General features: G+C 32.6%; 1 protein-coding gene across 1 annotated transcript in view; it reads right to left on the reverse strand.

Annotated features, from left to right (window-relative positions):
* Nucleotides 1–25,540, reverse strand: part of LOC139525032 (uncharacterized) — a 55,182-nt gene that overhangs the window by 18,443 nt on the left and 11,199 nt on the right. Inside the window, exons 9-18 of the mRNA XM_071320210.1 lie at nucleotides 10,466–10,660; nucleotides 9,229–9,382; nucleotides 8,806–8,945; nucleotides 7,602–7,815; nucleotides 5,923–6,061; nucleotides 5,202–5,685; nucleotides 4,824–4,872; nucleotides 3,775–3,998; nucleotides 2,723–2,807; nucleotides 646–793 (exon numbers count right to left, since the gene is read on the reverse strand). Of these exons, the coding sequence (XP_071176311.1) occupies nucleotides 646–793; nucleotides 2,723–2,807; nucleotides 3,775–3,998; nucleotides 4,824–4,872; nucleotides 5,202–5,685; nucleotides 5,923–6,061; nucleotides 7,602–7,815; nucleotides 8,806–8,945; nucleotides 9,229–9,382; nucleotides 10,466–10,660 (1,832 nt within the window). The remainder of the gene's footprint in view (nucleotides 1–645; nucleotides 794–2,722; nucleotides 2,808–3,774; nucleotides 3,999–4,823; nucleotides 4,873–5,201; nucleotides 5,686–5,922; nucleotides 6,062–7,601; nucleotides 7,816–8,805; nucleotides 8,946–9,228; nucleotides 9,383–10,465; nucleotides 10,661–25,540) is intronic.

Genomic DNA, 25,540 nt, shown 5'->3' on the forward strand with positions numbered 1-25,540 from the left:
GTGCAAATTCTAACCTACTGTTCATAAATTGATGTTTACCGAAAAGTTGTAGATGATACATGTAGTTAAATATAAAAAAAATGTTAAGTTTGTGTTTTGGATTTTATTAACCATTTTGTAAAATGATGTTAATCGGGGTCGAAGTATTAAAAACAAACCACAGTAAGGACTACTGGTCGTGCATGAAGTTTTTAAAAGTATGGTGGAAATTTTACACAAGGTGATTTGGAAAACATAATCAAATATTTGCAGTTATCTACATTTTTATGTTAATTCGTATGTATCCTGTTACAGAAACATATTGTTCTGATAATTTTTCTTAATCCCTTATCATCTGTTTAAATAAACTGTCATCCGTGTTATGTATAAAAAGAAACAACACATCTTTACGTCAAATAAAAGTTTTAAAAAGTTATTAACATCTACATTGATATACAGCGTTTCAGTTTTTTAAACTGTTTAGAACAATCTCCCATATATTTGTTGGTAATAAGATTATATGCTTTGTGCGCTTAATTTACATTTTTAGAAATAATGGTAAGCAATTTTGCTCCACATTTTGCTGACTTCGCTGTTTCATGGAAATTTTTCACCAGATCTGTTCCTTTTTGTATTGCGCTATCCGACAAACGCCACAAATCTAACATTCTTAGTGTCTTTTTAACAGCTCCGGGTTGACTAGTTTTGATTGCATTGATTTCATCATTTGTAAAACCAAGTTTTGTTGCCATAGATTCCCACTCACCAGCTATTGCAAATGCCATTTTCTCTAGACCATCGTTTGAAAATACTCCTACAATTAAATCGATATGGAGATAATTTTAGTGTGCGTAATTAAAGAACAGTTTGTTATAAAACTCAATATCTTGAAAAGTAACAACAGTTGGTTATTTCATAGCTTACCTCTCGAATCGAAGTCCTTAAAACAATATGTATTTTATTGAAATCAACATGTAAGTCGTTGTATACGCCACTGAATGAGTCTTGTATAAACGAAAAAAAGTGTGTGGTGATAACATGAGTAAGTCTCGTTTCTATAATGTTATTATAGATACAGAGACAAAAAAGGCTACAAATGTGAAAGCAATTTAGATTTTAAAATGCTCCTCGTTGATATTCGAATGTGGATATTTGAACTTAATATCTTAACTCCTATACATTACTACGAATATTATTGGTTAAAAGCGACCTCGTGGAGACCGTGTATATTCAATATTATGTAAGTAGGGAGGAGTGGTAATTTCAATACACGGTAAGTACTGGATTTACGACTTAGGCACTGTTTGATTATTTAGAAGAATTAAAAGTTCTGTTTAATATTGTAATATCAAGTTTGGTGATAATATCAGATTATTACATGGCATTTTTCATATCGCATGTATTATCAGCCCTAGGTTCAATATCAGCCCAAGAGCCGCATGGCTCGAGGGCTGATATTGACCGAGGGCTGATAATACATGCGATATGAAAAATGACATGTTATGATCTTTTTATCATATGCTTCAACAATGGAGAAGAATAACAGATTCATATATTGATCCTTTTACGGTGGTTCCAAAATAGAAATTCAAAGATTGAAAAGCTCACGGACGTCGGACCCCAGATTTAGTACATTCGATTTGATATCTTTCTATCATATGCCTCAACAGAGAAGAAAAGTATTTTAATATGGACGAATCAACAAAATAAATAATTCAACAATATACATGTTTAATGAACACCGTTTGGAAAAGTCAACTGTTTTTTAAAGTAACTTTCTAAATTATGTTTGAAACTTTTAAAAATGCATTAAATAGTTAATCTTTATTTTTGTTTTTTTATTATTTTACACATTCATACTTTCCAATATCCAAATAATTGTGTTGTATACTACTTCGTAATTTTTTTTTCACTGAAAAGTTAAACGTAGAATTCAGGTGTATTTTCCGGAATTTGCCGAGTATCACCGGAATGCCATGCGATAACGTTATGGAAAGGCATGTGATAACAATCGAAGCATGTGATAAACTTTTCATATCAGCCCGCTAAGCACCAATTCGAAAAATATGAAATTTACGTTAATTTAATGCTATTATCGTACCGTAAAAATCATAAGTTATTTAGTCTAAGTATATGATAATAGATATATATCGTTTACATTAGTTTTTTTAGTGCAGACCAAATGAAGAAGGTTATTAAAATTGAACATTTGAACACTTTAATACAGAAATAAGAAGCTGTGTTATGATAGCAAATAATTAAGACAACTTTAGTCTAAATACAACAAATAAAGATAGTCTGTAAGATAAATTCGTTTGCACCCCATATGGTTTTTACTTACCCTGTATATATCATATAAGTTCACTTACACACTATGTAACTAATAATATATGCACACAAGAGGGATCAACGTGATAAATGACCGAAACGATTCTGACTTTGAGACCATTAATAAATGGCGAAAGATACCAACTGGCATCCAAACTTAAAATTAGGAGATAAACGGACATCGCAATACATAGATAAGAAAGGAAAACAGACAAACAACAGTACTCAAAATACAACAATAGAAAACAGAAGAATGAGCAATACGAATCAAACTAAAATCATGGAAAGAACTCTTGTGGTTTGGAATAGTGAGCAGATCCTACTCCAAGGGTGGCACCCGTCGTTGTGTAATATAAGTAAAATTTATTGACAAGCTCATCAAAGATATTCATTTCTATGAAAATTATGTGAATACCATTTCCAGGAAGGTATGACTTGATAAACTGATGCGCTTCTGATTCCAAATTTGGATCATGATGAGATGATATTATCTTCTCAACCTGAAAACAAATATATGAACTAAAATGCAAACAATTCTGAATAATTGTAGTGCATGATATACGAAACTTAACCCCGCATGTTATCTTTACTATCCAAAAGCCAAAATAGTAGTAATTTCTCGAAAATCGTATCCTTCCGTTGAATTTGAATACATTATTATCTTCACAAATATTTTTTGTTTTCGCTTCATTTCATTTCATCATCAATCAAAATTTACTTATGAAGTCAAAATGACTGTTTCTACTGATGTAGCTTTTGAAAGGTACAAAACAACGTGATATGCCTGTACACGGCATGGGCAAATTATGTTGGACGAACACTGAAAAAGAAAGTTAACGTTATGTACATATCGGCTTAATATCGATAAAAAGTTATTTGTTAACATCGTTTTTTCTGCAATTTGATATTTTACAGTCTCTACACATCATTGCCCCTATAGAATTAAATTGTTTTACGGGTAAACTGACGGTATTCAGCTTCCTCAACAGAAAAAAACCCATTGCCTTTAGGGTATAGTCAAAATCTGCTGAAAGTGGTGTTGGACTCAATCGATTGATATATATACAGGACTACTTTATTTATAATAACTTTCATTTCTTCGGGTTCAGATGAACTATATCATGTTTACAAATACTATTTACTGACGACAGACGAATGATGATTCATTTTGCGTTGTTTTTTTAAAAACATTTAATTGTTCGCTGCTGACCCTGCGCGGAATTATGACAAGAAGCAACATGCATTACACTATTTGTTTTATTTTTGCATTCGTGAAAAATGCATCCGTTTTTTTTTATAATGGCAATGGGATCTAGGAAAAAAACCATCTTTTAATTTTCAAAGTATGTTATGTTATCATTAATGTATACACATGTCATATTTCATTAAAGATACATATGATTAAGCATGGATTGACTTTTATTAGTATGTACTTCTCTTTGTGAATTTAGACTTATCATAAATTACCTTGTCCAACTCTAATTGTGCGTGGTGATTTGCCCAATACAAAATGTACTGTTCGCATCTCTCTCGTTGAAGCGCTTTTGTTGCTTTTTCGTCAATATTCTTACAGATTTGGTGATAAAGATGAGAGTCACGATCAGTTAGATACCCAGCAAGTATCACCCATTTAGTCGAATTTAGATTCGTACGTGTCAGTTGCCAAGCAATGAATTTAGCTATTGCCTTCACTGCAATACACAAATTCAACACACTTCGTCATAAACGTATCAACATTGTTGTTCTTATTACAAATGTTTTGATACAATGTAGTGTGTAATTTTTTTTAAGAATAAACAACTTCTAAATACTATTCATTCATTCATTCCTACTGGTTACTCATTTTCGAAGATAATGGAAACTTATATTTTTTCGTGAATATTGATTTCGAGGTTTTACCTAGAAGACTTCATACATGCCAGTAGAATATGTGTAATTAGTTCATGGTGAATCTACAGAGCTTTTCGCTCACCGATCGTAAAAGAGACCTCCCATATAATTATGTTTTCTTAGGATATAAACAATGCTTTATCCCTTTTTTGTCATCTCGTTAGGGTCAGAACTCAAAACAATGAGATGTCTATTACAAATAAGTATTGGCATATTTGGATGGAGAGTTGTTACAAATGACAACAGTAATTCAGGTGAACCGACAAAAATAAATATACAGCTTCACTCACTTGTATGTTACATATTTATTATTCTTGAAAGAGTGATCCATATATAATAAGGAATAATTACTTATATCTGTATATCATCTACATGCGTATAACGTCTTGATAACAGTTTTTATTTGTTGACAAAAAATAGCAAGAAACTTAAACCGCATGCAATTTATACTAGAATAATTTCATTGGATATATAGCAGTATGACAAACGATTGTTTTGATTTATTTAACTCTTTTACTAATTGTGTGTTAGTGAAACGTTCAGCTGGTTTTCAAAGAGGAAAATTTCTTAGATCATGTAGTTGTTCGGTACCCATAAATAGCTTAACTATTTTGATGATAACATACCGGGTACATCAATTGTATATGGAAAGTTTCCAATTAATTCCTCCAGAGGCTAAGAAATAAAAAAGTATGATAAACGTCAATGATAATTAATAGAGAACAGTCCACAAAAAAAAATAATATATTACGTCAATGTTCATGGTTTAAAACTATACTATAGCATTTATCTTCGTAATTTGAACTCTATTGGATGTTTTGATTGGACACCGTGCCACATTTTCTTCCATTTGTGTTGATACATCAACAAGGGAATCATTTATTGCAATGAAATTAATCAGCACAAAATACCCAATGTAAACATAAAATTTCTAAACAAATTAGTAAGTTTGTTATTTTGTTGGTAAAAGATACTTATTTGTATAACACGCCTAATTGCTTTACCTTTGGAATGTATACTACAAGTGACCCTGTTCTTGATGAGGACAATCTACCTGGAGTAACGCTGTACTTAAGATATCCATGATATGCGATGTCTTCTCCTTGATCTGCCTTGCTGACGACTACTAGATGTCCAAAATATCTACTAGATTTTATATTTTTATAAAATTTAATCTTCAGTGATGAATGCTTTTGCTTCTCTAAATAAAGATTTGATTCAAACTTTATTTCGATCTCTTCTCCATCAACAACACCAAACTCTGCACTCTCAGCCGGTCCATCAATATAACCTTTGATATCCAACTCTTTCATCGTTGAAGCTAAATTTTCAGATTGTACACATTCAATGATCACATCATGGGGATTCGAATGTTTTTGACGACAGATTATTGACACATTAGTGACACAGTTTAATCCTTCCAGTATTTCAGCTGCTCTGCAGATATCTTCGTCTGACATGTTATCCGGAACAACTAGCCCTAAAACTCTACATAAAGATAAGAGAAAAATAAAGATTGTTCGATTTTTGTCATTGCCTTGATTTAATTTGAACACATGTACATTGTCTGTTACATATAAATGAAAACGCAAGAAAATGGAAACGCAAAACATTTAAAGAGAAATAATAGTCGATAAAGTGTCTTATAAGAGTAATTAGTTTGACGATCGACTTTAATTTTTTCAAACATTGTTTAAATATGTTATATTGGCGCTATTTACTTACTGATATTTATCATATCCTGCCGGAAGTTTTAGGAACCTTGCTTTGGGATATTCGTCAGATGCTTCTAATGGTACTACCTCCCAACTCTTTCCTGTCACCTTTGAAACTATACAAATCGTGCCCTCCTTCTTTTCAAAATCTGTTGAATAAGGGATGTGAATGATTTCTTTTTTTCAATTGTTCTTTGGTTGTCATATGAATTATACAAAATGTCCTATACGGTTTGGGCCTTGCTCATTATTGAAGACAGTACATTGGGGCCTATTGCGCTGTTATTTACTATGACATTTGGTCTCTTGTTGAGAGTTGTCTCATTGGCAATCATACCATACATTGTTTTTTTGTATAGTATATTATAAACGTATGTTTAGATTTATTAATCAGTATACAATTTTTTATGATGCAATTTCACAATCAAACGACATAAACTTGATTTAAAGCAACATTGCATTATAAAACAAGTGACAATGAAGTAAATATCGATTGTTTCTAAACTATGTACACACATAGTTATGTTTTATGTTGAGCAAAATATTGGTCGGAAAAAAACCAATTTATTTTCAAGCACAGGGAAAGATACTAGTATGCAAATATTTTGTAAACACATATCCAGTTTATCGTTTGCTTACATTATACATTTGAAATGTTTGTTTTTTTTTCAAATCTAAATTCGAACTCCTTGTTTCTACATACATTATTGAACGATTAAAAAGCCGATGATTGTACATGGTTTTATTTTTCGCAACGCATTGAATAAAATTAACAGTTAAGGTTTAACATGTAAACGCTGTATGAATGAAATGGGATATGGGGAATAAATCAATGAGATAAACATCTTAGCAACGAAATTTATCAACAGATATAGGGAGAATAAAAAAAATCACAAAACAATGCCATTAAAACCGAGGGAGTAAAAATATCAAGTTCAACATTATTTAAAAACTACTCACGAGGGTCCTGTATTTAAACAGACACATGGCAATATGAACTTTGAATGTGTTGCATAAAAGCAATTCGGAGAGATGTTGTCTTCAATAAGATCATTTGAATGCATGAATGTACCCCACAAAAATCCAAACAAAACATATAAGATATGCGAACGCTATTCAAAGTAATATCACAAAAATACAGAACTCAGAGGAAAATCAATTAGGAAAGTCCATAATCACATGGCAAAATCAAATAACAAAACGCATCAAAAACGAATGGACAAGAACTGTCATATTCCTGACTTGGTACAGGCATTTTCAAATGTAGAAAATGGTGGTTTAGGTGTAAAACCATAAAATCATACATATATGTTCATTTTTTTGACAGAGTTAAGTCAATCCAAACGATATTTTATAGTGTATCTTTCTATGTCTATGTTGTGATGTTATGCTACCTATTTTAGAAGACGGGAGAAGGTTTGGAACCATTAAAACGTTTAATCCCGCTGCAATTGTTTGCACCTGCCCAGTCAGAAATCTGATGTTCAGTGGTTGTCGTATATTAATGTGGTTCATAAGTGTTTCTTGTTTTTCCGTTTGAATGATTTTACACTAGCTTTACAGTCTTTTTGTATAATGTTTTGTACATCTCTTAAATATGACAGCTGGGGCTCTCCATATTTATGCAAATTATTTTAGATTTTTTAATCTTCTGGGTGATATTTACATGATTGTAATAAATCTTCAAACCTGGATCAAAGTCATTGCCGTAGTTGTTTTCCGACTCCGTGTCTTCTGTTTTGCTACTAAGACTGACTTGATCTTTTACGCATTTTATTTTATTTTCAAGATCTGGATGCGTAGATTTCAATCCGATTAAAAAATTATCGAAGTCACTATCAGAATCATAATCGTGCAAATGACGAAGAATCAAACGATTCTTGTCCCCTTCTGTCTCTTTCGTCTGTAGATAAAAATAAGACTGACGAATATCATAACAAACAAATTATAAACTTTGTTCTTCTTCCGTTAACACCCATATATCACAATCACTGACAATAATCATACGTCTAATACATATTATAAAAAGAGTAAAGTGCAATACGACACGACAGAGCCGAGGACTGGTTTGATAACAACCATTTAATAATATTTATCGTATACAAATTACGAATCTGATCGAAATGTTTTCATATATATACTAATATTTCATAAAACACAATCATTTGTAAATCAATCAATTTCTTAATACATGAAACAAAATATCAAAAAGCATGGATGTAAAAATGAATGTGATCTATCGAGTGGACCCTGTCGTCCCGAATGATTTAACCTCAAAATCACACAAAACACTTAACCTGAAGGCTATCTATTTGCAGACAATTCAGAAGAAAAAAATCTCACTCTAATTCCTAATATGAACCGACTGAAAACTTAATCCCTAAACGTTTTTTTTTAATGTTTCTTTTGCACGATAGTTTTTGCTTCGTATAGTTGTACCTTACGTCAAATCCGTAAGGAAAACTATTTAAAAAGATTGATTTTGAATTTTAAGAAAGTGACTTTTCACCAATTGTTTTCTGTTTCACGAGCATAATTGTGGATAGATTTGTGGAGCAGATTTGCTTATACCTTTTAAAAACTTGATACTTCCACTCTCATAATTTGGTCATGTTCGTATTGTTAAGGTTGAAAGTATATGCATATCGTTTTTTTACACTGGAATTTTTCCTTTTCTTTTTTTTTTGGCCTTGATGTGACATTTTTCTTTGTTATGTGTTATTACCAAATACTTGGTATCCTCTGTATCGTGTTTCTGTTTCAATATTTAAAGCAATACCAAATAGTATATCATTCTTAACTTATAAACATTATGTTTAGTAAATATTTTTTGTACTAGTGAATCTGAATAATTCATATTGTCGAATTTAATACATTTATCAACAAACTGTACCTTCAAGTCGTCCACAAAATCACTATCAAATACATCATACAAAGTACTTTCATCAAGGTTTAGATTGTTGACTACATATCGGCTACATTTGTTAATTGTCTCTTGGTTAACGGATTGATTCTTTTGTAATTTTTTGTCAACTACAATAAAGGAATGCAGGAATAATCAATTTTCATTGGAACTGTAGACATTTATATCTGAATTAGGACAGAAGAAGAAGAAGAAGAAGAAGAAGAAGAAGAAGAAGAAGAAGAAGAAGAAGAAGAAGAAGAAGAAGAAGAAGAAGAAGAAGAAGAAGAAGAAGAAGAAGAAGAAGAAGAAGAAGAAGAAGAAGAAGAAGAAGAAGAAGAAGAAGAAGAAGAAGAAAGAGAAGAAGAAGAAAGAGGAAGAAGAAGAAGAGGAAGAAGAAATCTGGTAACTTACCAACCCATCCAAAATCATACATCTCTAAATCTGAATCCTCCTTTGTTGTATTTTCACATGATATATCTATAAAGGAACCAGCTGTTTTGATATTTTCCAACTCTTTGTGCTTTTTGGATGCCTTTTTGATATCAGAATTAGTCCATTGTAATGCCTTAAACAACACAACACATTTTTGATTAAACTAATGTCAATTGATGAAATATCATTCAAAATATAACAGAAACTATCGACCATTTAACGCATTATAGCCGTTATTATTATATTTGGTTTGTGTTATAAATCATATAAACCAGTAATTTACGTTCCTAAAATCTCATACGTACAAATGCATTTGATATTCTTTACTTCTTGTCACGTTATAACTTTGTTATGGACATTTTATATTGTAGTTTGTTATATATATATTTTTTATACTTTTTTTCATCCCCAAGGGTGACTGGGGTATAGAAATATGGTCACTTGGTCTTCTCCCGACCGGCAGTAAAACGCTTGCCGTAGTGGGGCGTCCGTTTGGCTGTGCGGGATGTATCAAGTTCGCAGTCACGTCCGGTCAGAAGGGGGACGTTAAATCCGATGCCTCGTGTAAAAGAGTGTCACGCTCTTTGCACGTTAAGAACCCTTGCAACAACTCTTTGAGGGGTCCGTAGGTGGCCTGTTGCAAGGCTAAATTTCTGTCCCTATCCAAAATACCCTCCTTTTCCGGTGGCAGTGCAAATTTCTCCGACCATCATCCCAGATGGCCTCTATTGTATCAACCTACCTATTGTATTTATTGTGAACTTGTTCTCGTCCTGAATGTGCATGAAATAATTGCCACTGGACGTTAAGCAACCAACAATCAATCAATTATATTTTTTTACATTCTATAGTTAAACAGCATATTTTCTATACATACTTTAGTCCATAGTTTGTGTGTGTAATTATTGTTACACAACATTTAAACTTTAGCATTTTTTTCATACTTTATTTATAGATTCCTAGCCATGCTATTATTTCCGTATCAAGTTTTTGGCAAATGTAAGTACCCACAGCTACTTTTCAGTTTTCAGGTTTCCATTAACCCTTCTGAGCTGAAAAGTATTTTATTTCATATCAAGTTTCCTTTTAGTGAGCAGTTTCAAGTTAGCAGTGGTGTACCTATTTCAAATGTGATAGCCTCAATATAGTTCTCCAGGTTATGTAAGAGTTAAAAAAAGTAGCTGACCCGGAAAGGTTTTGTATTAACAATATATACCTTTGTTGCAACAATAGTTTTTCCCGCAAAAGCTCCTTCTGGAAACTTGACTTTGATATTCCGGTCAACTTCTGGTTCAAAAACTTTTCCTTTTTCATCAACCTCGGTTTCATAATATTTGTTTCTGGCAACAGCAACACACTGAATTTTTTCCAGTTCCTTAATAGGTATTTCTACTCCAACAAAGGAAACACCCTAATTTTAAATGGTTAAAATTAATTTATGCACCACGTAATAACAACTTTATTAAATTTTGATTTTCTGATTCCGTTTAACGAGTATACATATCATTAAATTGTCTTCGCAGACAAAGATGCTTTTCATATGCATTCTTTTTTAATTCATGCTACTTTGGTTTATATTAATATTGAGAATATGTTATGCTTTTGACAAATATAAGAGAAATTTGGTTGTTAGTAGATAAAATCAACAGAAGTATACCGCTGTTTGAGTGTCATATAAATTTATTGAGAAAAAAACAAATCCGGGTTACTAACTAACACCGAGCAGAACCCATCAACTATAAAAGAAAAACAACGAAACAACAGAAACAATGAAGTGCATAAAACACGACAAAGTTACACACACAGACACGAAATATAGGTTAACAACTGCACTTTTCCTGAATGGTACAGGGTTTTAAGAACAAAATAGTGGGTCGAACCTATTTGTACGACTATGTTAAATATAACACTAAAAGGACTTCATTATATGACTGGAATGCAGCACAAATAAATGCAAGAACATTCATGACAGAAAAAACCCACAAATTAACAATACAATTATACATTTCGACATGCAAATAGTTAAGAAGTACCAGGATTATATTTTAATACGTCAGACGCGCGTTTCGTCTGCATAATACTCACCAGTGACGCACAAATCAAAACAGCAAGAAAACCAAACAAGTATAGAGTTTTAACGCATTGATGACCAAACATTCGAAAACGTTGTGCCAAATACGGCTAAGGTTATCAATGCCTAGGATAAGAAAATCGTTAGTTTTTAGAATAATTCATACTTTTGCATATAGTAAATTTATGAAAAATACCATATAATTGATATGCATGTCAACACCTAGTTGCTGACTAACTAAAAATTAACCCTTTAAACAACGCGATGCAGCACATAAAAACAGCACAAAAAAACACACATTGATAAAAACAGAAATAGATTAATAGAAACAAATAAGTTACTATTTGAGCAATTTATAAATGAACCCCAATTTATTTTAGGAGTCGATTAAGATATACTATAAATATAAAGCTTTTCAAACTTTTTATGTTCCTGTCGAATTTTAGTGATCTCGTAAGCATTGTCAAGTTATTAATGCAGTTGGTCGTGAATGAGCAGCTGAGATAACCATCAACTGAATATAGGGTTCGTGTTGCTTAACTTTTAGTTTTCTACGTTTTGAATTGTGTATTGTGTTCTACAGCTACTGAAGCTGAACGGGTCGTTGTCGACCTGGGTACTCCATCAACGTACGGGTCGTTGTCGACCTGGGTACTCCATCAACGTACCCTGGGTACTTTTACTTTCAATGATGGTACCCTGGGTACCGTGTTTTGTCATACACGTACCCTCGTTTGAAATAAAATGCGTCATGGTACCGCGGAGTAATAAACGTACCCTACTCTCGTCTTAAAACCACGTGATTGCTATCGGAACATCTCTGGATGTTGCTGATGTTGTTGATGATGCAAAATGGCGCGGAAAATTAAACAAGAAAATCTTAAGGAGTATTTGGATTCTATTGAAACTTTCAACTTGGCCAATATTATCCGGAAAGGAAGAGAAGTTAAAACAAAATATGTGAAAGCTGAAAAGGGAGAAAATGGATTTTTGACAGACACAATTATATTCAAGAGTGAAGACATTGATAAACCAAAACAGAGAATTTGGGTTGCTCGGGAGACCCTCCTCTGCAATGGGACAGGCAATTGTCTCCGGAATTGTGGAGGTTTTGGTGCATGTGTTGAAGGTAGGAAGTATGTAATGCTTAGCTATAATGCTACAGAAACGTTTGATAAAATATGGGGAAATGGGGGGGGGGACTGATCTTCTGCGTTCTGTTCTATGCGTAACGTCCGGTTGGAAGTTGGATTTTCAAAACACCCACCTTACCTCTTTCAAAAAAGGAGAACACTGATGCGTTCTTAATTCTTTAATTTGTTACCTATTGGCAAGATATAATAAATCTTATCTGGTGATTTAACTATTCGGAACTCCTAAGAAATCTCGCGATAAATTTCAAGACTCAAATCGGTACGAAGCTGGGTACGATTATCGACGGAAACGTACCCTATTGGTACCATTCATCCAAAACATGGTACCCAGGGTACCATCATTGAAAGTAAAAGTACCCAGGGTACGTTGATGGAGTACCCAGGTCGACAACGACCCGTTCAGCGCTACGGAACCACTCAAGTTTCCCGTTTTTCCGTTTTCGCTCCGTTTTTCATTCGTTCCGTTTGCGTGTTTCGTTCATTCCGTTTCCGTGTCATTCATTTCATTCATTTCGTTCATTTCGTTTGAGTTCATTCCGTGTTACATGCCGTGTTCTATTCCGTTTATACACGACATAGAATGATATTAATTAAGCGTGTTGTTCGGTAAACGCGTGAAGCTAATCATTTCGTTTTAGAACGTTTACAGCATGTGTGAACGATTATATCATTCTAAAGCGAAATATAATTTGGTTCGTTTCACAGTCAAATTTCGTATTTTATAATCACATCATCACATGTATTTTATTCATCAACAAAACCGACGACCACCACAACGTCTTTATTCATTTTAAATGAAGCCATTTCTGTACCAATATGATTATTTAGTTAAACAATAAAAGCGATAAATATACTATTTGTATAAAAAATAATATTGATTAGAATCAAATTAAGACTAAAAAACGACTGCACACAATCTCTTTGGAGCACTAGCTTTTGTAAAATATAATACTTATAACTTTTATTGTTAAATACTAAAAAAAAATAAAAGTTTGCATGCCAAAGAACTGGTGTTCATTCCGATATCATGAACAATGTATTGTTGTAGCTTCTGCTGAAATTAAAATGAATTGTCAAGGATGTATAATAAACTGTGGACACTTGTCTATATCTATAGGTCAAATTTGTCGTATATATTTCTATTTTAACGTTAATAGTTGGATTGCTGTCTCTGCATGGAACGTTACACAGTATATTTTAATGGGATTGTTGCACATATTTATGTCAATAGGTACAATGTAGCAATGTAATATTTGTCACTGGGTGTTCAGATAACACCGTTAAGGATGATGATTAATTTCTATTTGATGTCCAGTGGCAAATAGATTATGTAAATCAACGGGAAAAAGGTCGATGGGTTATAAATATGACTTCTACTTCTAATGGTTCACAGGATAACAGTCCACAAAAAGACATACCAGTCATTAGTTTTTTTTATTATTAATTATGATAAAACCCATGATTCGTAACTGAATACAAAAAAAAATAACACGATCACAATGTAGAAGTCGCCAATTAATCACACTGGTAACTCCTGACATTATAACGCAAACATATTACGTAAATTATTTGAAAACACATATAAACTTATATACTTGCTTCCGTATAGGTTCTTATACATTTTTCCGAGGTTTTCGTTAATTGCGGAAGATATGTTTAGCAAAAAAAACAAAACCTTGTTTTTTATATTATAATTGCAAAATTATGTGTGTTATTTTTCTAATTATAAAAAACTAATCTCAAATGTATGTTCATTGTTTAATACATACTTTAGACTACAGTGTACTTTTCTGATAAAGATTTCAGTAGTTTAAACAAAACAAAAACTCGATTTCTCTTTACTGTTTTTTTGTGTCTCTCTCTCATGAACTTATCTAGCTCTTCCCATACGATTTATTATTGAAAATGTTTATCACTATCCTCAAATGTATATGTCACGAAAACACAAAAGTATAAAGAACGTGAAAGAAAAAAATCTAAGAACGTGTCTAGAATGAGGATGTGATTATAATTAAAGATTGGACAACGAAATTTCAACAGTGATAATGATGGTCACTGGCTCAGGTCTGAATAAACCGTTTATTATAATAAAATGATGTGAAATTTAGTAAAACTTTTTGGTTCACAGTATAGCCATTAAAACTTGTTGAGACATGGAAATATTTCGAGGGAAATATTATATATTTTACTTCCATATTGAGATTAAATGTATTCACTGGTTCCTTATTTTTTTTTAGTAAAAAGGATGTTTACAATATATCTATCTTAAAGTGTATTATAAACATGGCTTATTGGTTACGCCGAGTTTCAGCTATGGTTGTCTAACTAATTTACAAAAAAACGAATGTACAAAATTGCAGTGTGTAAGTTTGTTTAGTTTTTTTTCTATATATTTTAAATGAAGTAAATGCTAAATAAAATGTATCTACGATTGCTTTAAAAATAGGGACTGTTATCTTACTGTTATAGGAAAGTGTTTTTTATTTACATATTATAAATATCATGCATATTATGAAACAAGTGTATGCAGCATTGTGTTTGGGTTTAGTGGACTATTAAAAATAAAATATCTCTGTAAGGCTAAAATTACTTAACATGGCTATAGCAACATTTTATTGCAATAGTTGTGTAATAATTAAAGTGGTGACAACGCTCTCGAGGTTAGAATGCATTTTTGGATCAATCTAAATAACCAGCGGGCGAACTCTGCAGGACATCTTTAGAGAAATAGCCAGACATTTCACACTTAGTTGTTCAACAGATAATTATTCTACCGCCAATCATCTTAAATTTCTTTTATCAAATGGATCTTTTATTTTTGTTATTTTTAGCAAATGAGACTGATAAAGATATATGAATATATACAGATTTTGATCTTTTTTTTTGGTGTTCAAAATCTTGTTCAGTGATATGATTCAGTATTTTAATTTCTTTTATTCAAAATGTTTTAGCTTTCAGCTAATCTGACAATAACAGTGTAGTTATAACGTGATACCTGTTAAGAGAACGGTAAACGAATAAAAAGTCATGGAAAAAAGTCACACAAAGTCCCTAGGAAATGAAGTCGCAGGAAAAATAGCCACAAGAATAGAAGTCACATGAAAAATAATCACCGTGAGCTTACGATGTGTAATGGGTTTTGCTCCCTGTTGAAGGCCGTTATATATATATAAATATATATATATTAAATTGGTAATTTCTGTGTCATTTGGTGTCTTGTGGAGCTCGGATTCATCTCACTGGCAATCATACCACATCTTCTTTTTTTTATATATGCATGATATGTGTTGTGCAAACAAAAGCCGAAACCAGAACAAGTTGTCGATTTATTCACTGACAGCTGCCTTTTCAGTTACTGAAAACTTTACTATTACCGTAATTTGACGCTTAAAATTAATTTGAATACGCAAGGCATACCGGTAGATACATGTATGTAAAGGCTGTATAGCCAGTCAAGTTCGTTAAAAAACTTCAATCATCATTAAAAATTATAGCTTATGATGATGTTTCTAAAATATTTTGATATTCTTACAAATTCCCATGAACCAGAAATTGGTATTCAGCCCTAAACGTTGCCGGTGAAAGATTTTAGAAAACCATGAATAATGTAGTGTAGATATTTCAGCTTTGTCTTAAAATTTTCATTAAAAAGTACCTACAAATAATGAATCAAAACTGTTTGAAACAAGGAACTGGTATAAAAAAGATTTTTTTTCCTTTTCTAATCAATTGTACTCATGACTTACAGCAATATGAAATTTTACAACAAATCATCTCAAATATTGCACTTTTGTGTCAGTAAGGACAAAACGACAAATTTAGTGTAAAGTGCAGTGTATTTAGAGTTTTGAATTTTCGTTTATTGATATATCATATATTATATAACTTATATAAAGTAATATTAAGATTAAACCAGGATAACAAAAATCGCACTGATAGCGTAGAAAAGAATATTCAATAAATATTAAACAAAATGCGTCGTCGCAAATTCGTGTAAAACCTTAGAAATATACTACAGTTGCATGTTATCGACTGATGAATACTGAAAGTGTATTGAGGACGAGAAAACGAATAAAAAAGCTATATTTTGCACGAAACAACTACCCAACTAGTGGCGGATCCAAGGGAGGGGGGTTCCGGGGGTGAGAACCCCCTTTTTTGGACGATCAATGCATTTGAATGGGAGCATATAGTTGGACCCCCTATTTACTCTGGGTTGGGACCCCCCCTTTTAAATTGGGTGGATCCACCCCTGCCAACAGAGACCAAATGACTTATAGATATTAAACAGGTCCGCAATATCTATAGTTTCGTACTGTTAGTGTAGAGATAAGTGAACACAACAGGGATCCAGTTTTTATTGATGTTAGTTGTTATAGGTCACCATCTCGAAATCCTACGCACGTTTGAGTTGAAATCTCGCGGTAATTAACTATATTATAGTACGTGACAGGGGTACATCAAAATGATATACAATTAATATTCATGAATTGTATATATTCCGCAGGAATAGTTTAATAGTTTAATTATACAGAGAATGACATAAATCTAAAATAATAAGATTTGTTATGATTGCAAAAGAGACAACAATCCACAAGAGTTAATGACAGATGAAAGCAACCATAAGTCACAATACAGAAAATCCATACCGAATAGTAAGCTCTAAAAAGGTTCTGACACAAAACGATTCAAACCAGATAATAAGTCATCCTGTTGCTGTAAAGACTTCATAACAGTTGTGTTTATGAATTAATGGTTCAAAGAAGGTATCAATCTTTCAATTGCTTTCTTTTGCTTACTGCACTGCATTGCTGTGTGTCCAACTTAATTTTTCGCGAAAAGAGGAATATTTTGTTAAAAAAAGAACAATCTAAACATTAGAGAAAGATACATTTAATTTCAGTTCTGTTCCAGTATCTTTTCGCAGTTTTTCTTTAATGTTTTTCCCTTTTTTTTCTAATATGCAAAGTGTTATTCAATAAACTCCCTGTTTTGAATATTTCTGTTTTTGTTGTCTATAAAACTGTTGTTTTTATCAAATGCGAGAGACAAATTTTATGAAATATGAATCGAAATGTTAATTATCTTCATTGGAGTTGTATACGTAGCACGCAAGAAATTAATTCCTGTCTCGCATAATATTTGGTCTATGTTCCATTTTTTTCCCACTAAACTATTCTAAACATTTAATAATAGTTTTGCCAAGTTCTTTTTCAATAATTTTGATAACCAAATGCATATAAAGTGTTGTGTGCTAAAACATCTTGATTTAAACCCCAAGTGCTTATATGACTATATCTTTTATTTCGAGTCTGTTTCACCATTAGAACAAGAGGATAGATCGTTAATGATACTTGTTTGTCATGCAATTTGTCCCGAATATTAAAAAAAAATCTGTAAGTAGGTCTTTGATAAAAGAAAACCGGCATTTGACAATTCTGAGAGCACCCTTTCCGATTTATTATTGATAAATTATTATGGCTTAGATTTCGTCGTCTTCATAGTACATACATGTTTGTATATGTCTAAAATGAAAAAACATCCTCGAACCTTCCATCTAGCAGTAAAACCAAATGCCGCGAACAGAGATATAAGTATGGATGAGCAGGCAGTATAGACATCCAAGTTTCGTTGAAAACGGACGCTAAAATCGACGACTCGTGTAACATCGAGTAGGTACATTACTGTGCACTATGCGAGTTAACGAACAATTACAACAACACTTTGAATGATCGTATATATGTGGCCTGTTGGACTTTCAAAATGTATGCCTCTTTATAATATTTCTCCAATGTTCAGTAGCTGTCAAAATTCTTACCCTATTTTGATTAACACATTTTAGTATTATAAGATTTTGTTATTACCACTATTTCATCCGGAATTTAAGTGAATATTTGCCACTATACGTTAGGAAAACGTAAGAAAATAAGCTAAGAATCGATTCACAAAGCTATCATACATTATGTTACTTGACAAAATAAAAAGAATTGGTAATTTGTTTTTATTATAATCAATTTTTTTTCGAAGTAATATGTTTTAGTATTAAAGTTTGAATAAATACCTATCTGTCGTAAACTTTATAACGGAGTCTTTCAAATCTTATTCAGTTGGGTTACGGGGGTTGGAACCAACTATTTTTGACGATCAATGCTTTTGGATGGGGTCATATGATTGGAACTCTTCTATATCCTGTGTTGGACCCCCCCCCCCCCCACCCCTTTTTTTAAATGGCTTGATCCGACCATGAATATTTTCTGTTTTCATCATAGATACGTGTATGTATATGACCATGATTTGAATATCCTGGATATTTCCAACTCAACATGACGTAAAATTGAGAATGAAAATGGGGAATGTTTTCAAAGAAACAACAACCCGATTATCGAGTTGAAAACAGCCAAAGGCCACCAATGGGTTTTCAAGACATTGAGAAAATCTCGCACCCGGAGTCGTGCTTTAGAAAGCCTCCAAAAAAATGTATATACTAGTTCAGTGATAATGGACGTCATACTCAACTCCGAAATATATAAATGAGCTAAAATTAAAAAGCATACAAGACTAAGAAATACCAGAGGCTCTTGACTTGAGACAAGCACAAAATTCGGCGGGGCTTAACATGTTTTATATTAAAGGTATATATTAATATGTCAAAGCTTTTAATATGAAAAATAACATACTAGTATGCATTATATCTAAACATGCTATAAAGGGCCCCTTTATATATACATATATTGACATTTTGGCAATTTTTAAGTTTGCTATAACAATTTTTAAACGATTAAATCTAAATGAAACAAGTGTAAAAAAAAATATCAATTTTCTGATTTATTACAGTTTAAACTAAATCATAATATTGGTCAATTATCGATGATAAACGTGATTAAACTGAAACATTATTCTGATTTTAGTTCGAACACCTAAAAGTTCCCAATTGTGAAATATATAGCGACTATTTATTTCTCTCCCAAGGTGGGAAACTTCTAAGAGTGACGATGTGATAGACGGATTCTAAAAATCAACATGTACATTACCCTCATCACCAGACATGACAAATATCCCAAACACGACTCATTCAGATCATCGTCCTAGTGACAACAGCAACATTACACATATACAGCCATGTTCAGTTATCCTTAAAGACATTTTGGTTTTTGATGACACAGTACAACACTGTCGCATTTCAAAATGTGAGACCAAAGGCTGCAAAACTTGTGCTATTTTAATTACAGATGCTGAATTCACTAGCAATTTGACCAAGAAGTCATATTTTACCAGAAGTTACGATGATCTGAATTGTAAATCGATAAATGTCGTCTACGGATTAGAGTGCAACCTTTGCGGATTGGTATACGTCGGTGAAACGAAAGGAAGGCTAAACAAACGGATGTGCGGTCATAGATCAGACATTAACCTCAATGCTAACGACATTCTATACCAGCATTTCAATCAGCCCGATCATTCCATCGTTTCTATGACAGTTCGAATTATTGAAAAAATATACCATAGCTCGAACAATCCTAATCTTTCAACGACTCTCCGTAGACAAAAAGAAGACTACTGGATTAGACAATTGGGAACTGCAACACCGTATGGCTGCAATGACAAAATTGATGGTATAGGTATTATATCTAGTCCTTCGTGTAACTCGGTGAATGTGATGAATATATTCAACTCGACTCCTCGTCGTAGACGTAGTCATGGCCATCGTCATTATACATCACCCTCTCTGCATGATGTCTCTATTAATGACTTGCTGCCATGCATACACAAACCGTTAGGTATTCATCACATTCGCACGAAACTTTATTCATTACCCCTTTCAAAACTTCATTCTCTGTTCAATTTATGTTTGGAATCCACTGTTACAAACCCTCATTCAAACCAATACAAACTTCAAGCTATAATTTTGGATATTGCAAGTCATAGACTTTTCAAGCCAGTTCGCATTGGAAAAGATGAAAAAGAGAAAAGATCTTTTCTAAATCTTTCCTTTGCCAACAAAGGTCTCGATGGCGTCAACCTTGGCAATATCCTTCATCATAAATTAGTTCAATCGAAAATACCTCCTTATTCTAAAGACCAGTCTGTACCAATAATTTCTTAAACCTATACCAAACCTATTGCAACTAAAATTTTCAATTACAAACGCGTTTTGCAGGATCTCGATATTGACGACTTCAAGTCTAAACCTCCTGATTGCACTTGTGCTAGTTCCCAATTCACATATAATCCTGCTGGTCACGTTATTACCGGTGACCTTAACATTGTTAATAACACTTCTCTACGAAACGTGTTATCGAAAGGTCCGAAATATCGTGAGCCTAAATCCATCAATTGGAAATACAACTTTAAAATTTTGATGGATTCAGTCGAGGATTATGCCAGGCAATGGGCTAAGCGCGAGAAGGAAGACGTAGACACTCTATCCGAATGGATAAAGGCAGTGAGGTCCTTAATACAAATCTGAATTAAGAAACTGAATGGGTCCATCAATGCCCATGCTACGTCAATCTTTAAAGACCCAAATGTTGCTAAACACCTATCCGACCTCCATGATAAATATGTTGTTGTCCCCGCAGACAAAGCCCCAAATAACATCGTTTTTGTCTGTAAAAGTCATTACATTAATTGCTTGATAGACGAATTAGGTATAGACAATTCACTTGGAAACTCAACATATACCCTCACGACACTTACCAAAGAGTAAATCCTGGATAATCATAGGTCTGTTCTTTGTTCCTTTGGTATTTCAACCAAAGATGAAGAACTGGATCTTCCATCACTGTATTGGATACCTAAACTACATAAGTGTCCTTACAAACAGCGGTATATTGCTGGGTCTTCAAAGTGCTCCACAAAACCTCTTTCTAAATTATTAACATCCATTTTATCAGCAATCAAAGACGGGCTTCAAAGTTATTGTGAAACTGCCTATTCTAGAGGTGGCGTGAATCAGATGTGGATACTTAAAAATTCCAAAGATCTTTTAGAGTACATACAATCTAACTCTCTTTCATCTTGTAACAGTATTAAAACATTTGACTTCTCTACTCTTTACACAAGTATTCCACATTCCAAACTTAAAGACAAATTAAAAGAGTTGGTATTACTTTGCTTCATAAAAAAGAATGGCCATCGTAGATACAAGTATCTTGTCTTAGGGAGGGATAAATCCTACTTTGTAAAGAATCACTCTGATTCAAACAAAAAATTCTCTGAAACCGATATTATCAAGATGATTGATTTCTTGATCGACAACCTATTTGTGACGTTCGGAGGACGTGTTTTTCAACAGACTGTCGGCATCCCAATGGGAACAAACTGTGCCCCTCTACTTGCTGACTTGTTTCTTTATTATTATGAGGCTGACTTCATGCAGGAACTTCTTAGGAAGAAAGATAAGAAGTTAGCAATATCCTTTAACTCTACTTTCCGTTATATAGATGACGTTCTTTCACTAAACAATTCAAAATTTGGTGACTATGTGGAACGCATCTATCCCATCGAATTGGAGATAAAGGATACTACAGATACAGTTAAGTCAGCTTCGTATCTTGACTTACATCTAGAAATTGACAATGAGGGTAGGTTGAAGACAAAACTTTACGACAAAAGAGATGATTTCAGCTTTCCAATTGTGAACTTTCCATTTCTAAGTGGCAACATTCCAGCAGCACCTGCATACGGGGTATATATCTCTCAATTGATACGATATTCCCGTGCTTGCATTTCCTATCATGATTTTCTTGATAGAGGGTTACTGCTCACAAGGAAGCTATTAAATCAAGAGTTCCAAATGGTGAAGTTGAAATTATCCCTTCGTAAATTTTACGGACGCCATCACGAGTTGGTTGACCGTTATGGAATAACCATTTCACAAATGATATCGGATATGTTCCTTACGTCGTAACTACAATCACCTTCCCTTTCATGAATTTGACCTACCGAATTAGACTATTTACCGGATTTGTAATCACATAAGCAACACGACGGGTGCCGCATGTGGAGCAGGATCTGCTTACCCTTCCGGAACACCTGAGATCACCCCTAGTTTTTGGTGGGGTTCGTGTTGTTTATTCTTTAGTTTTCTATGTTGTGTCAAGTGTACTATTGTTTTTCTGTTTGTCTTTTTCATTTTTAGCCATGGCGTTGTCAGTTTGTTTTAGATTTATGAGTTTGACTGTCCCTTTGGTATCTTTCGTCCCTCTTTTATATGGACATGATGGACTAGAAAAAAAAGGTGTTACATGTATGAAGTTATTCTGGAAACTATTATCAATTAGCGAGATTCCGATCAAAGCTTTGTATTTGCGGTCGGCAAAGAACGCAAAAAATGCACAAATTAGGAGTGATGTTATTAATTTAAAAGTTCATAAAGTTTATTTTAAACATGATTATTTCTATTTCCAAGCCAATCGTCACTTACTTGCATATTACATAAAAACAAATATCTTATAAGAGTATATTTTTTTTCATATTTGGTATTTATTTTACTGTCCAAGACATTTCCAATATTTTCATAGTATTTTTAGATATTCAAAGCAGTTTTATTTCTTTTTCAAACACGTTTAAAATGACTCCCTTCTCTTGTGTCTGGTTACTTTTCAGTTTTTGTTATAAACGTCTGTTTTGTAATTTCCGTTAGATAGATTTTCTAATAAAATCAACCGTTTAATTGTTTTGAGCCTTATAGGTAAACAGAAAGTACTATATATTGAATGATTATTTTCTTCACTGAATAGTCTTTCTAAGTATATCAGTGAACGTAATTCGTCCTGAGCATGCATGATATATGTGCCACTGGAATATAAGAAACCAACAAACAATCATTACCGATTACCGGTTTTTGCACTTGAATAACAACAAATACATTGTATATGTAAATAATACTGGACTTGACCTGCTTATGCAGATATTTTAACAGAATTTGGTTAATGGTTTAATTGAAGAATGTCGTTTGCAGAATATTGTCCTAGGTTTGAAAACGGTTAAATACATGTATACCGTTCATACGCGTATATACAAAATGGGAGATGTTTTCACTACAGTCATCGTAAGACATGGTTTCCCTACGTGAAACGAAATAAGAAGATTTTTTATTTTATTTTTTCGAAAAAACCGTAACAGGAATTAGTTTAATTACAAACACGAATACAGTCATTCATTTCTTTAATAAAGAAAACTATGCAAATCGTTTGACGTTGAAAACGAAAAAGATTGACACACAAATGTTAATATAATAATTTTTATTTATTTTAACCAAGGAGAGCGACTGTCACTAAATTATATTTCTGAGATACGTCTTTTACGATGTATATTTCACTAACTAATATGAAGATCCCTAAGCAAAATAAATAGAAAAAATGACAACTTTAATAATAGATGTGAATAATGAAATAAAGAATGTTCGCGTACATTTTTTTTTCCAAGTAATATGCATTTTTTTTAAGAACTCGTATAACAAGCCAGCAAAAGAAGAGAAAGTATTTTAATATTTAGATTGATCTTGTTAGCCCTTCATAATTTGAATATTTTTTTTATGTTACTTGTCTTTTTATACATTAATTTCAGACTTATTACTTTTATTTTATATGCAATAACGAAATAATGTAATGAATAAAACTATTCATAAATAAGTATATGAGTAGTATAATATACCTATTAATTTTAGTATATTTATTCGTTTCATTTGGAAATTTGAAAACTAGCATAAACGCCAAACAACCAATCAGGTGAGATAGTATCGTTTCTGAACGGAACATGTTTGTTTACACGGAATATACTGATCGTTTCGTTCGTTTCGTTCACACACGACTGTGAGCGGAAAAACACGATTTGACTTATATGAATGAAATGAGTACAGAAACACGATTCTGACTGATTTAACTCGATCGTTCTCATTCCATTCCATTTGCGTGTTCGTTCCGTTTTCGTTCCGTGTAAGAGGGAACGTTGAGTGGTTTAGTAGCTGTATTATTTGTCATTCTGTTTGTCTCTTTTTTTGCCATGGCGTTGTCAGTTTATTTTCGATCTACGAGTTGGACTGGAATCGTTTACCCCTCTTTTACGAAAAGTTTATTAACGGTATTACTAGATTTATTACACTTGACTGAAAGCAGTTCGTTTAGTTACGAACTTTTTGAGGACGTTTGGGATAAACTCAGCAATGAAGTGTCCAATTATACGTTCCATATCAAACACTCAATGATTTTGTATATGCGCTTGGTGACACTGATAGGTGAATAGAAATCAATAATGATTACAACGGCAATCATCCTGATCACACATAACTTCAAACATAAGCTCCGCCCGATCAGTTGATATAACATTAGTACTATAAACTTATTAGTGTCTTTAAACTTAATCATGTGACATTTATAACTTGACACAACATATATTGATCATTCTCCAATCTTGAGAACCTTATTATCAACTTCGAGAAAAGTTAGTTTTTGTTGTGACAGTATATATCAATATCTTTATAAATGGAAGATTTTCAAAGTTTCAAAACAAATTTTCAAATAAGATGCTTTTCAACATATGCAATTCCTGAAGATTGATTTTCTATTTTTAGTGTTTTTATATACAAATCATTAGCATTAGCTTTTAATACATGATACAATTGCTTAATTGTTAGGATTTTCAGTGAATACAAGAAAACATGTTCAAAATGAAATTCCAAAGATCAAATAGCAAATTAAAAAAATGAATTGTTCCCTTCCTCACTAAATTGAACTAATATCAACTATCAAATACTACTAATTACTTTTCCCCCTTAAATGATACATTTACATGTATCACTGGAAATCTTTGTTCTAAATCATGAAGATGGATTGTAAAATTTCTTGATTTTTAGTAGATAACTGGTTTGTATCTTAAGCTGCGACGGCATCAATCGATGATTTGATGGTCGCAAATAATATTACGGGTATTTGCAACCATCAAACCACCAATTAATTCTGTCAGAGCTTAAAATACAATATTGTTATCTCTATTTTAATGAAGCTGACAGGAAACAATGTGAAGCAAATATTTAAAATCTGTCAAATGTCATATGTCGTTGGCG

The sequence above is a fragment of the Mytilus edulis genome, chromosome 5 (assembly GCF_963676685.1).
Source record: "Mytilus edulis chromosome 5, xbMytEdul2.2, whole genome shotgun sequence".
Classification (NCBI taxonomy): domain Eukaryota; kingdom Metazoa; phylum Mollusca; class Bivalvia; order Mytilida; family Mytilidae; genus Mytilus; species Mytilus edulis.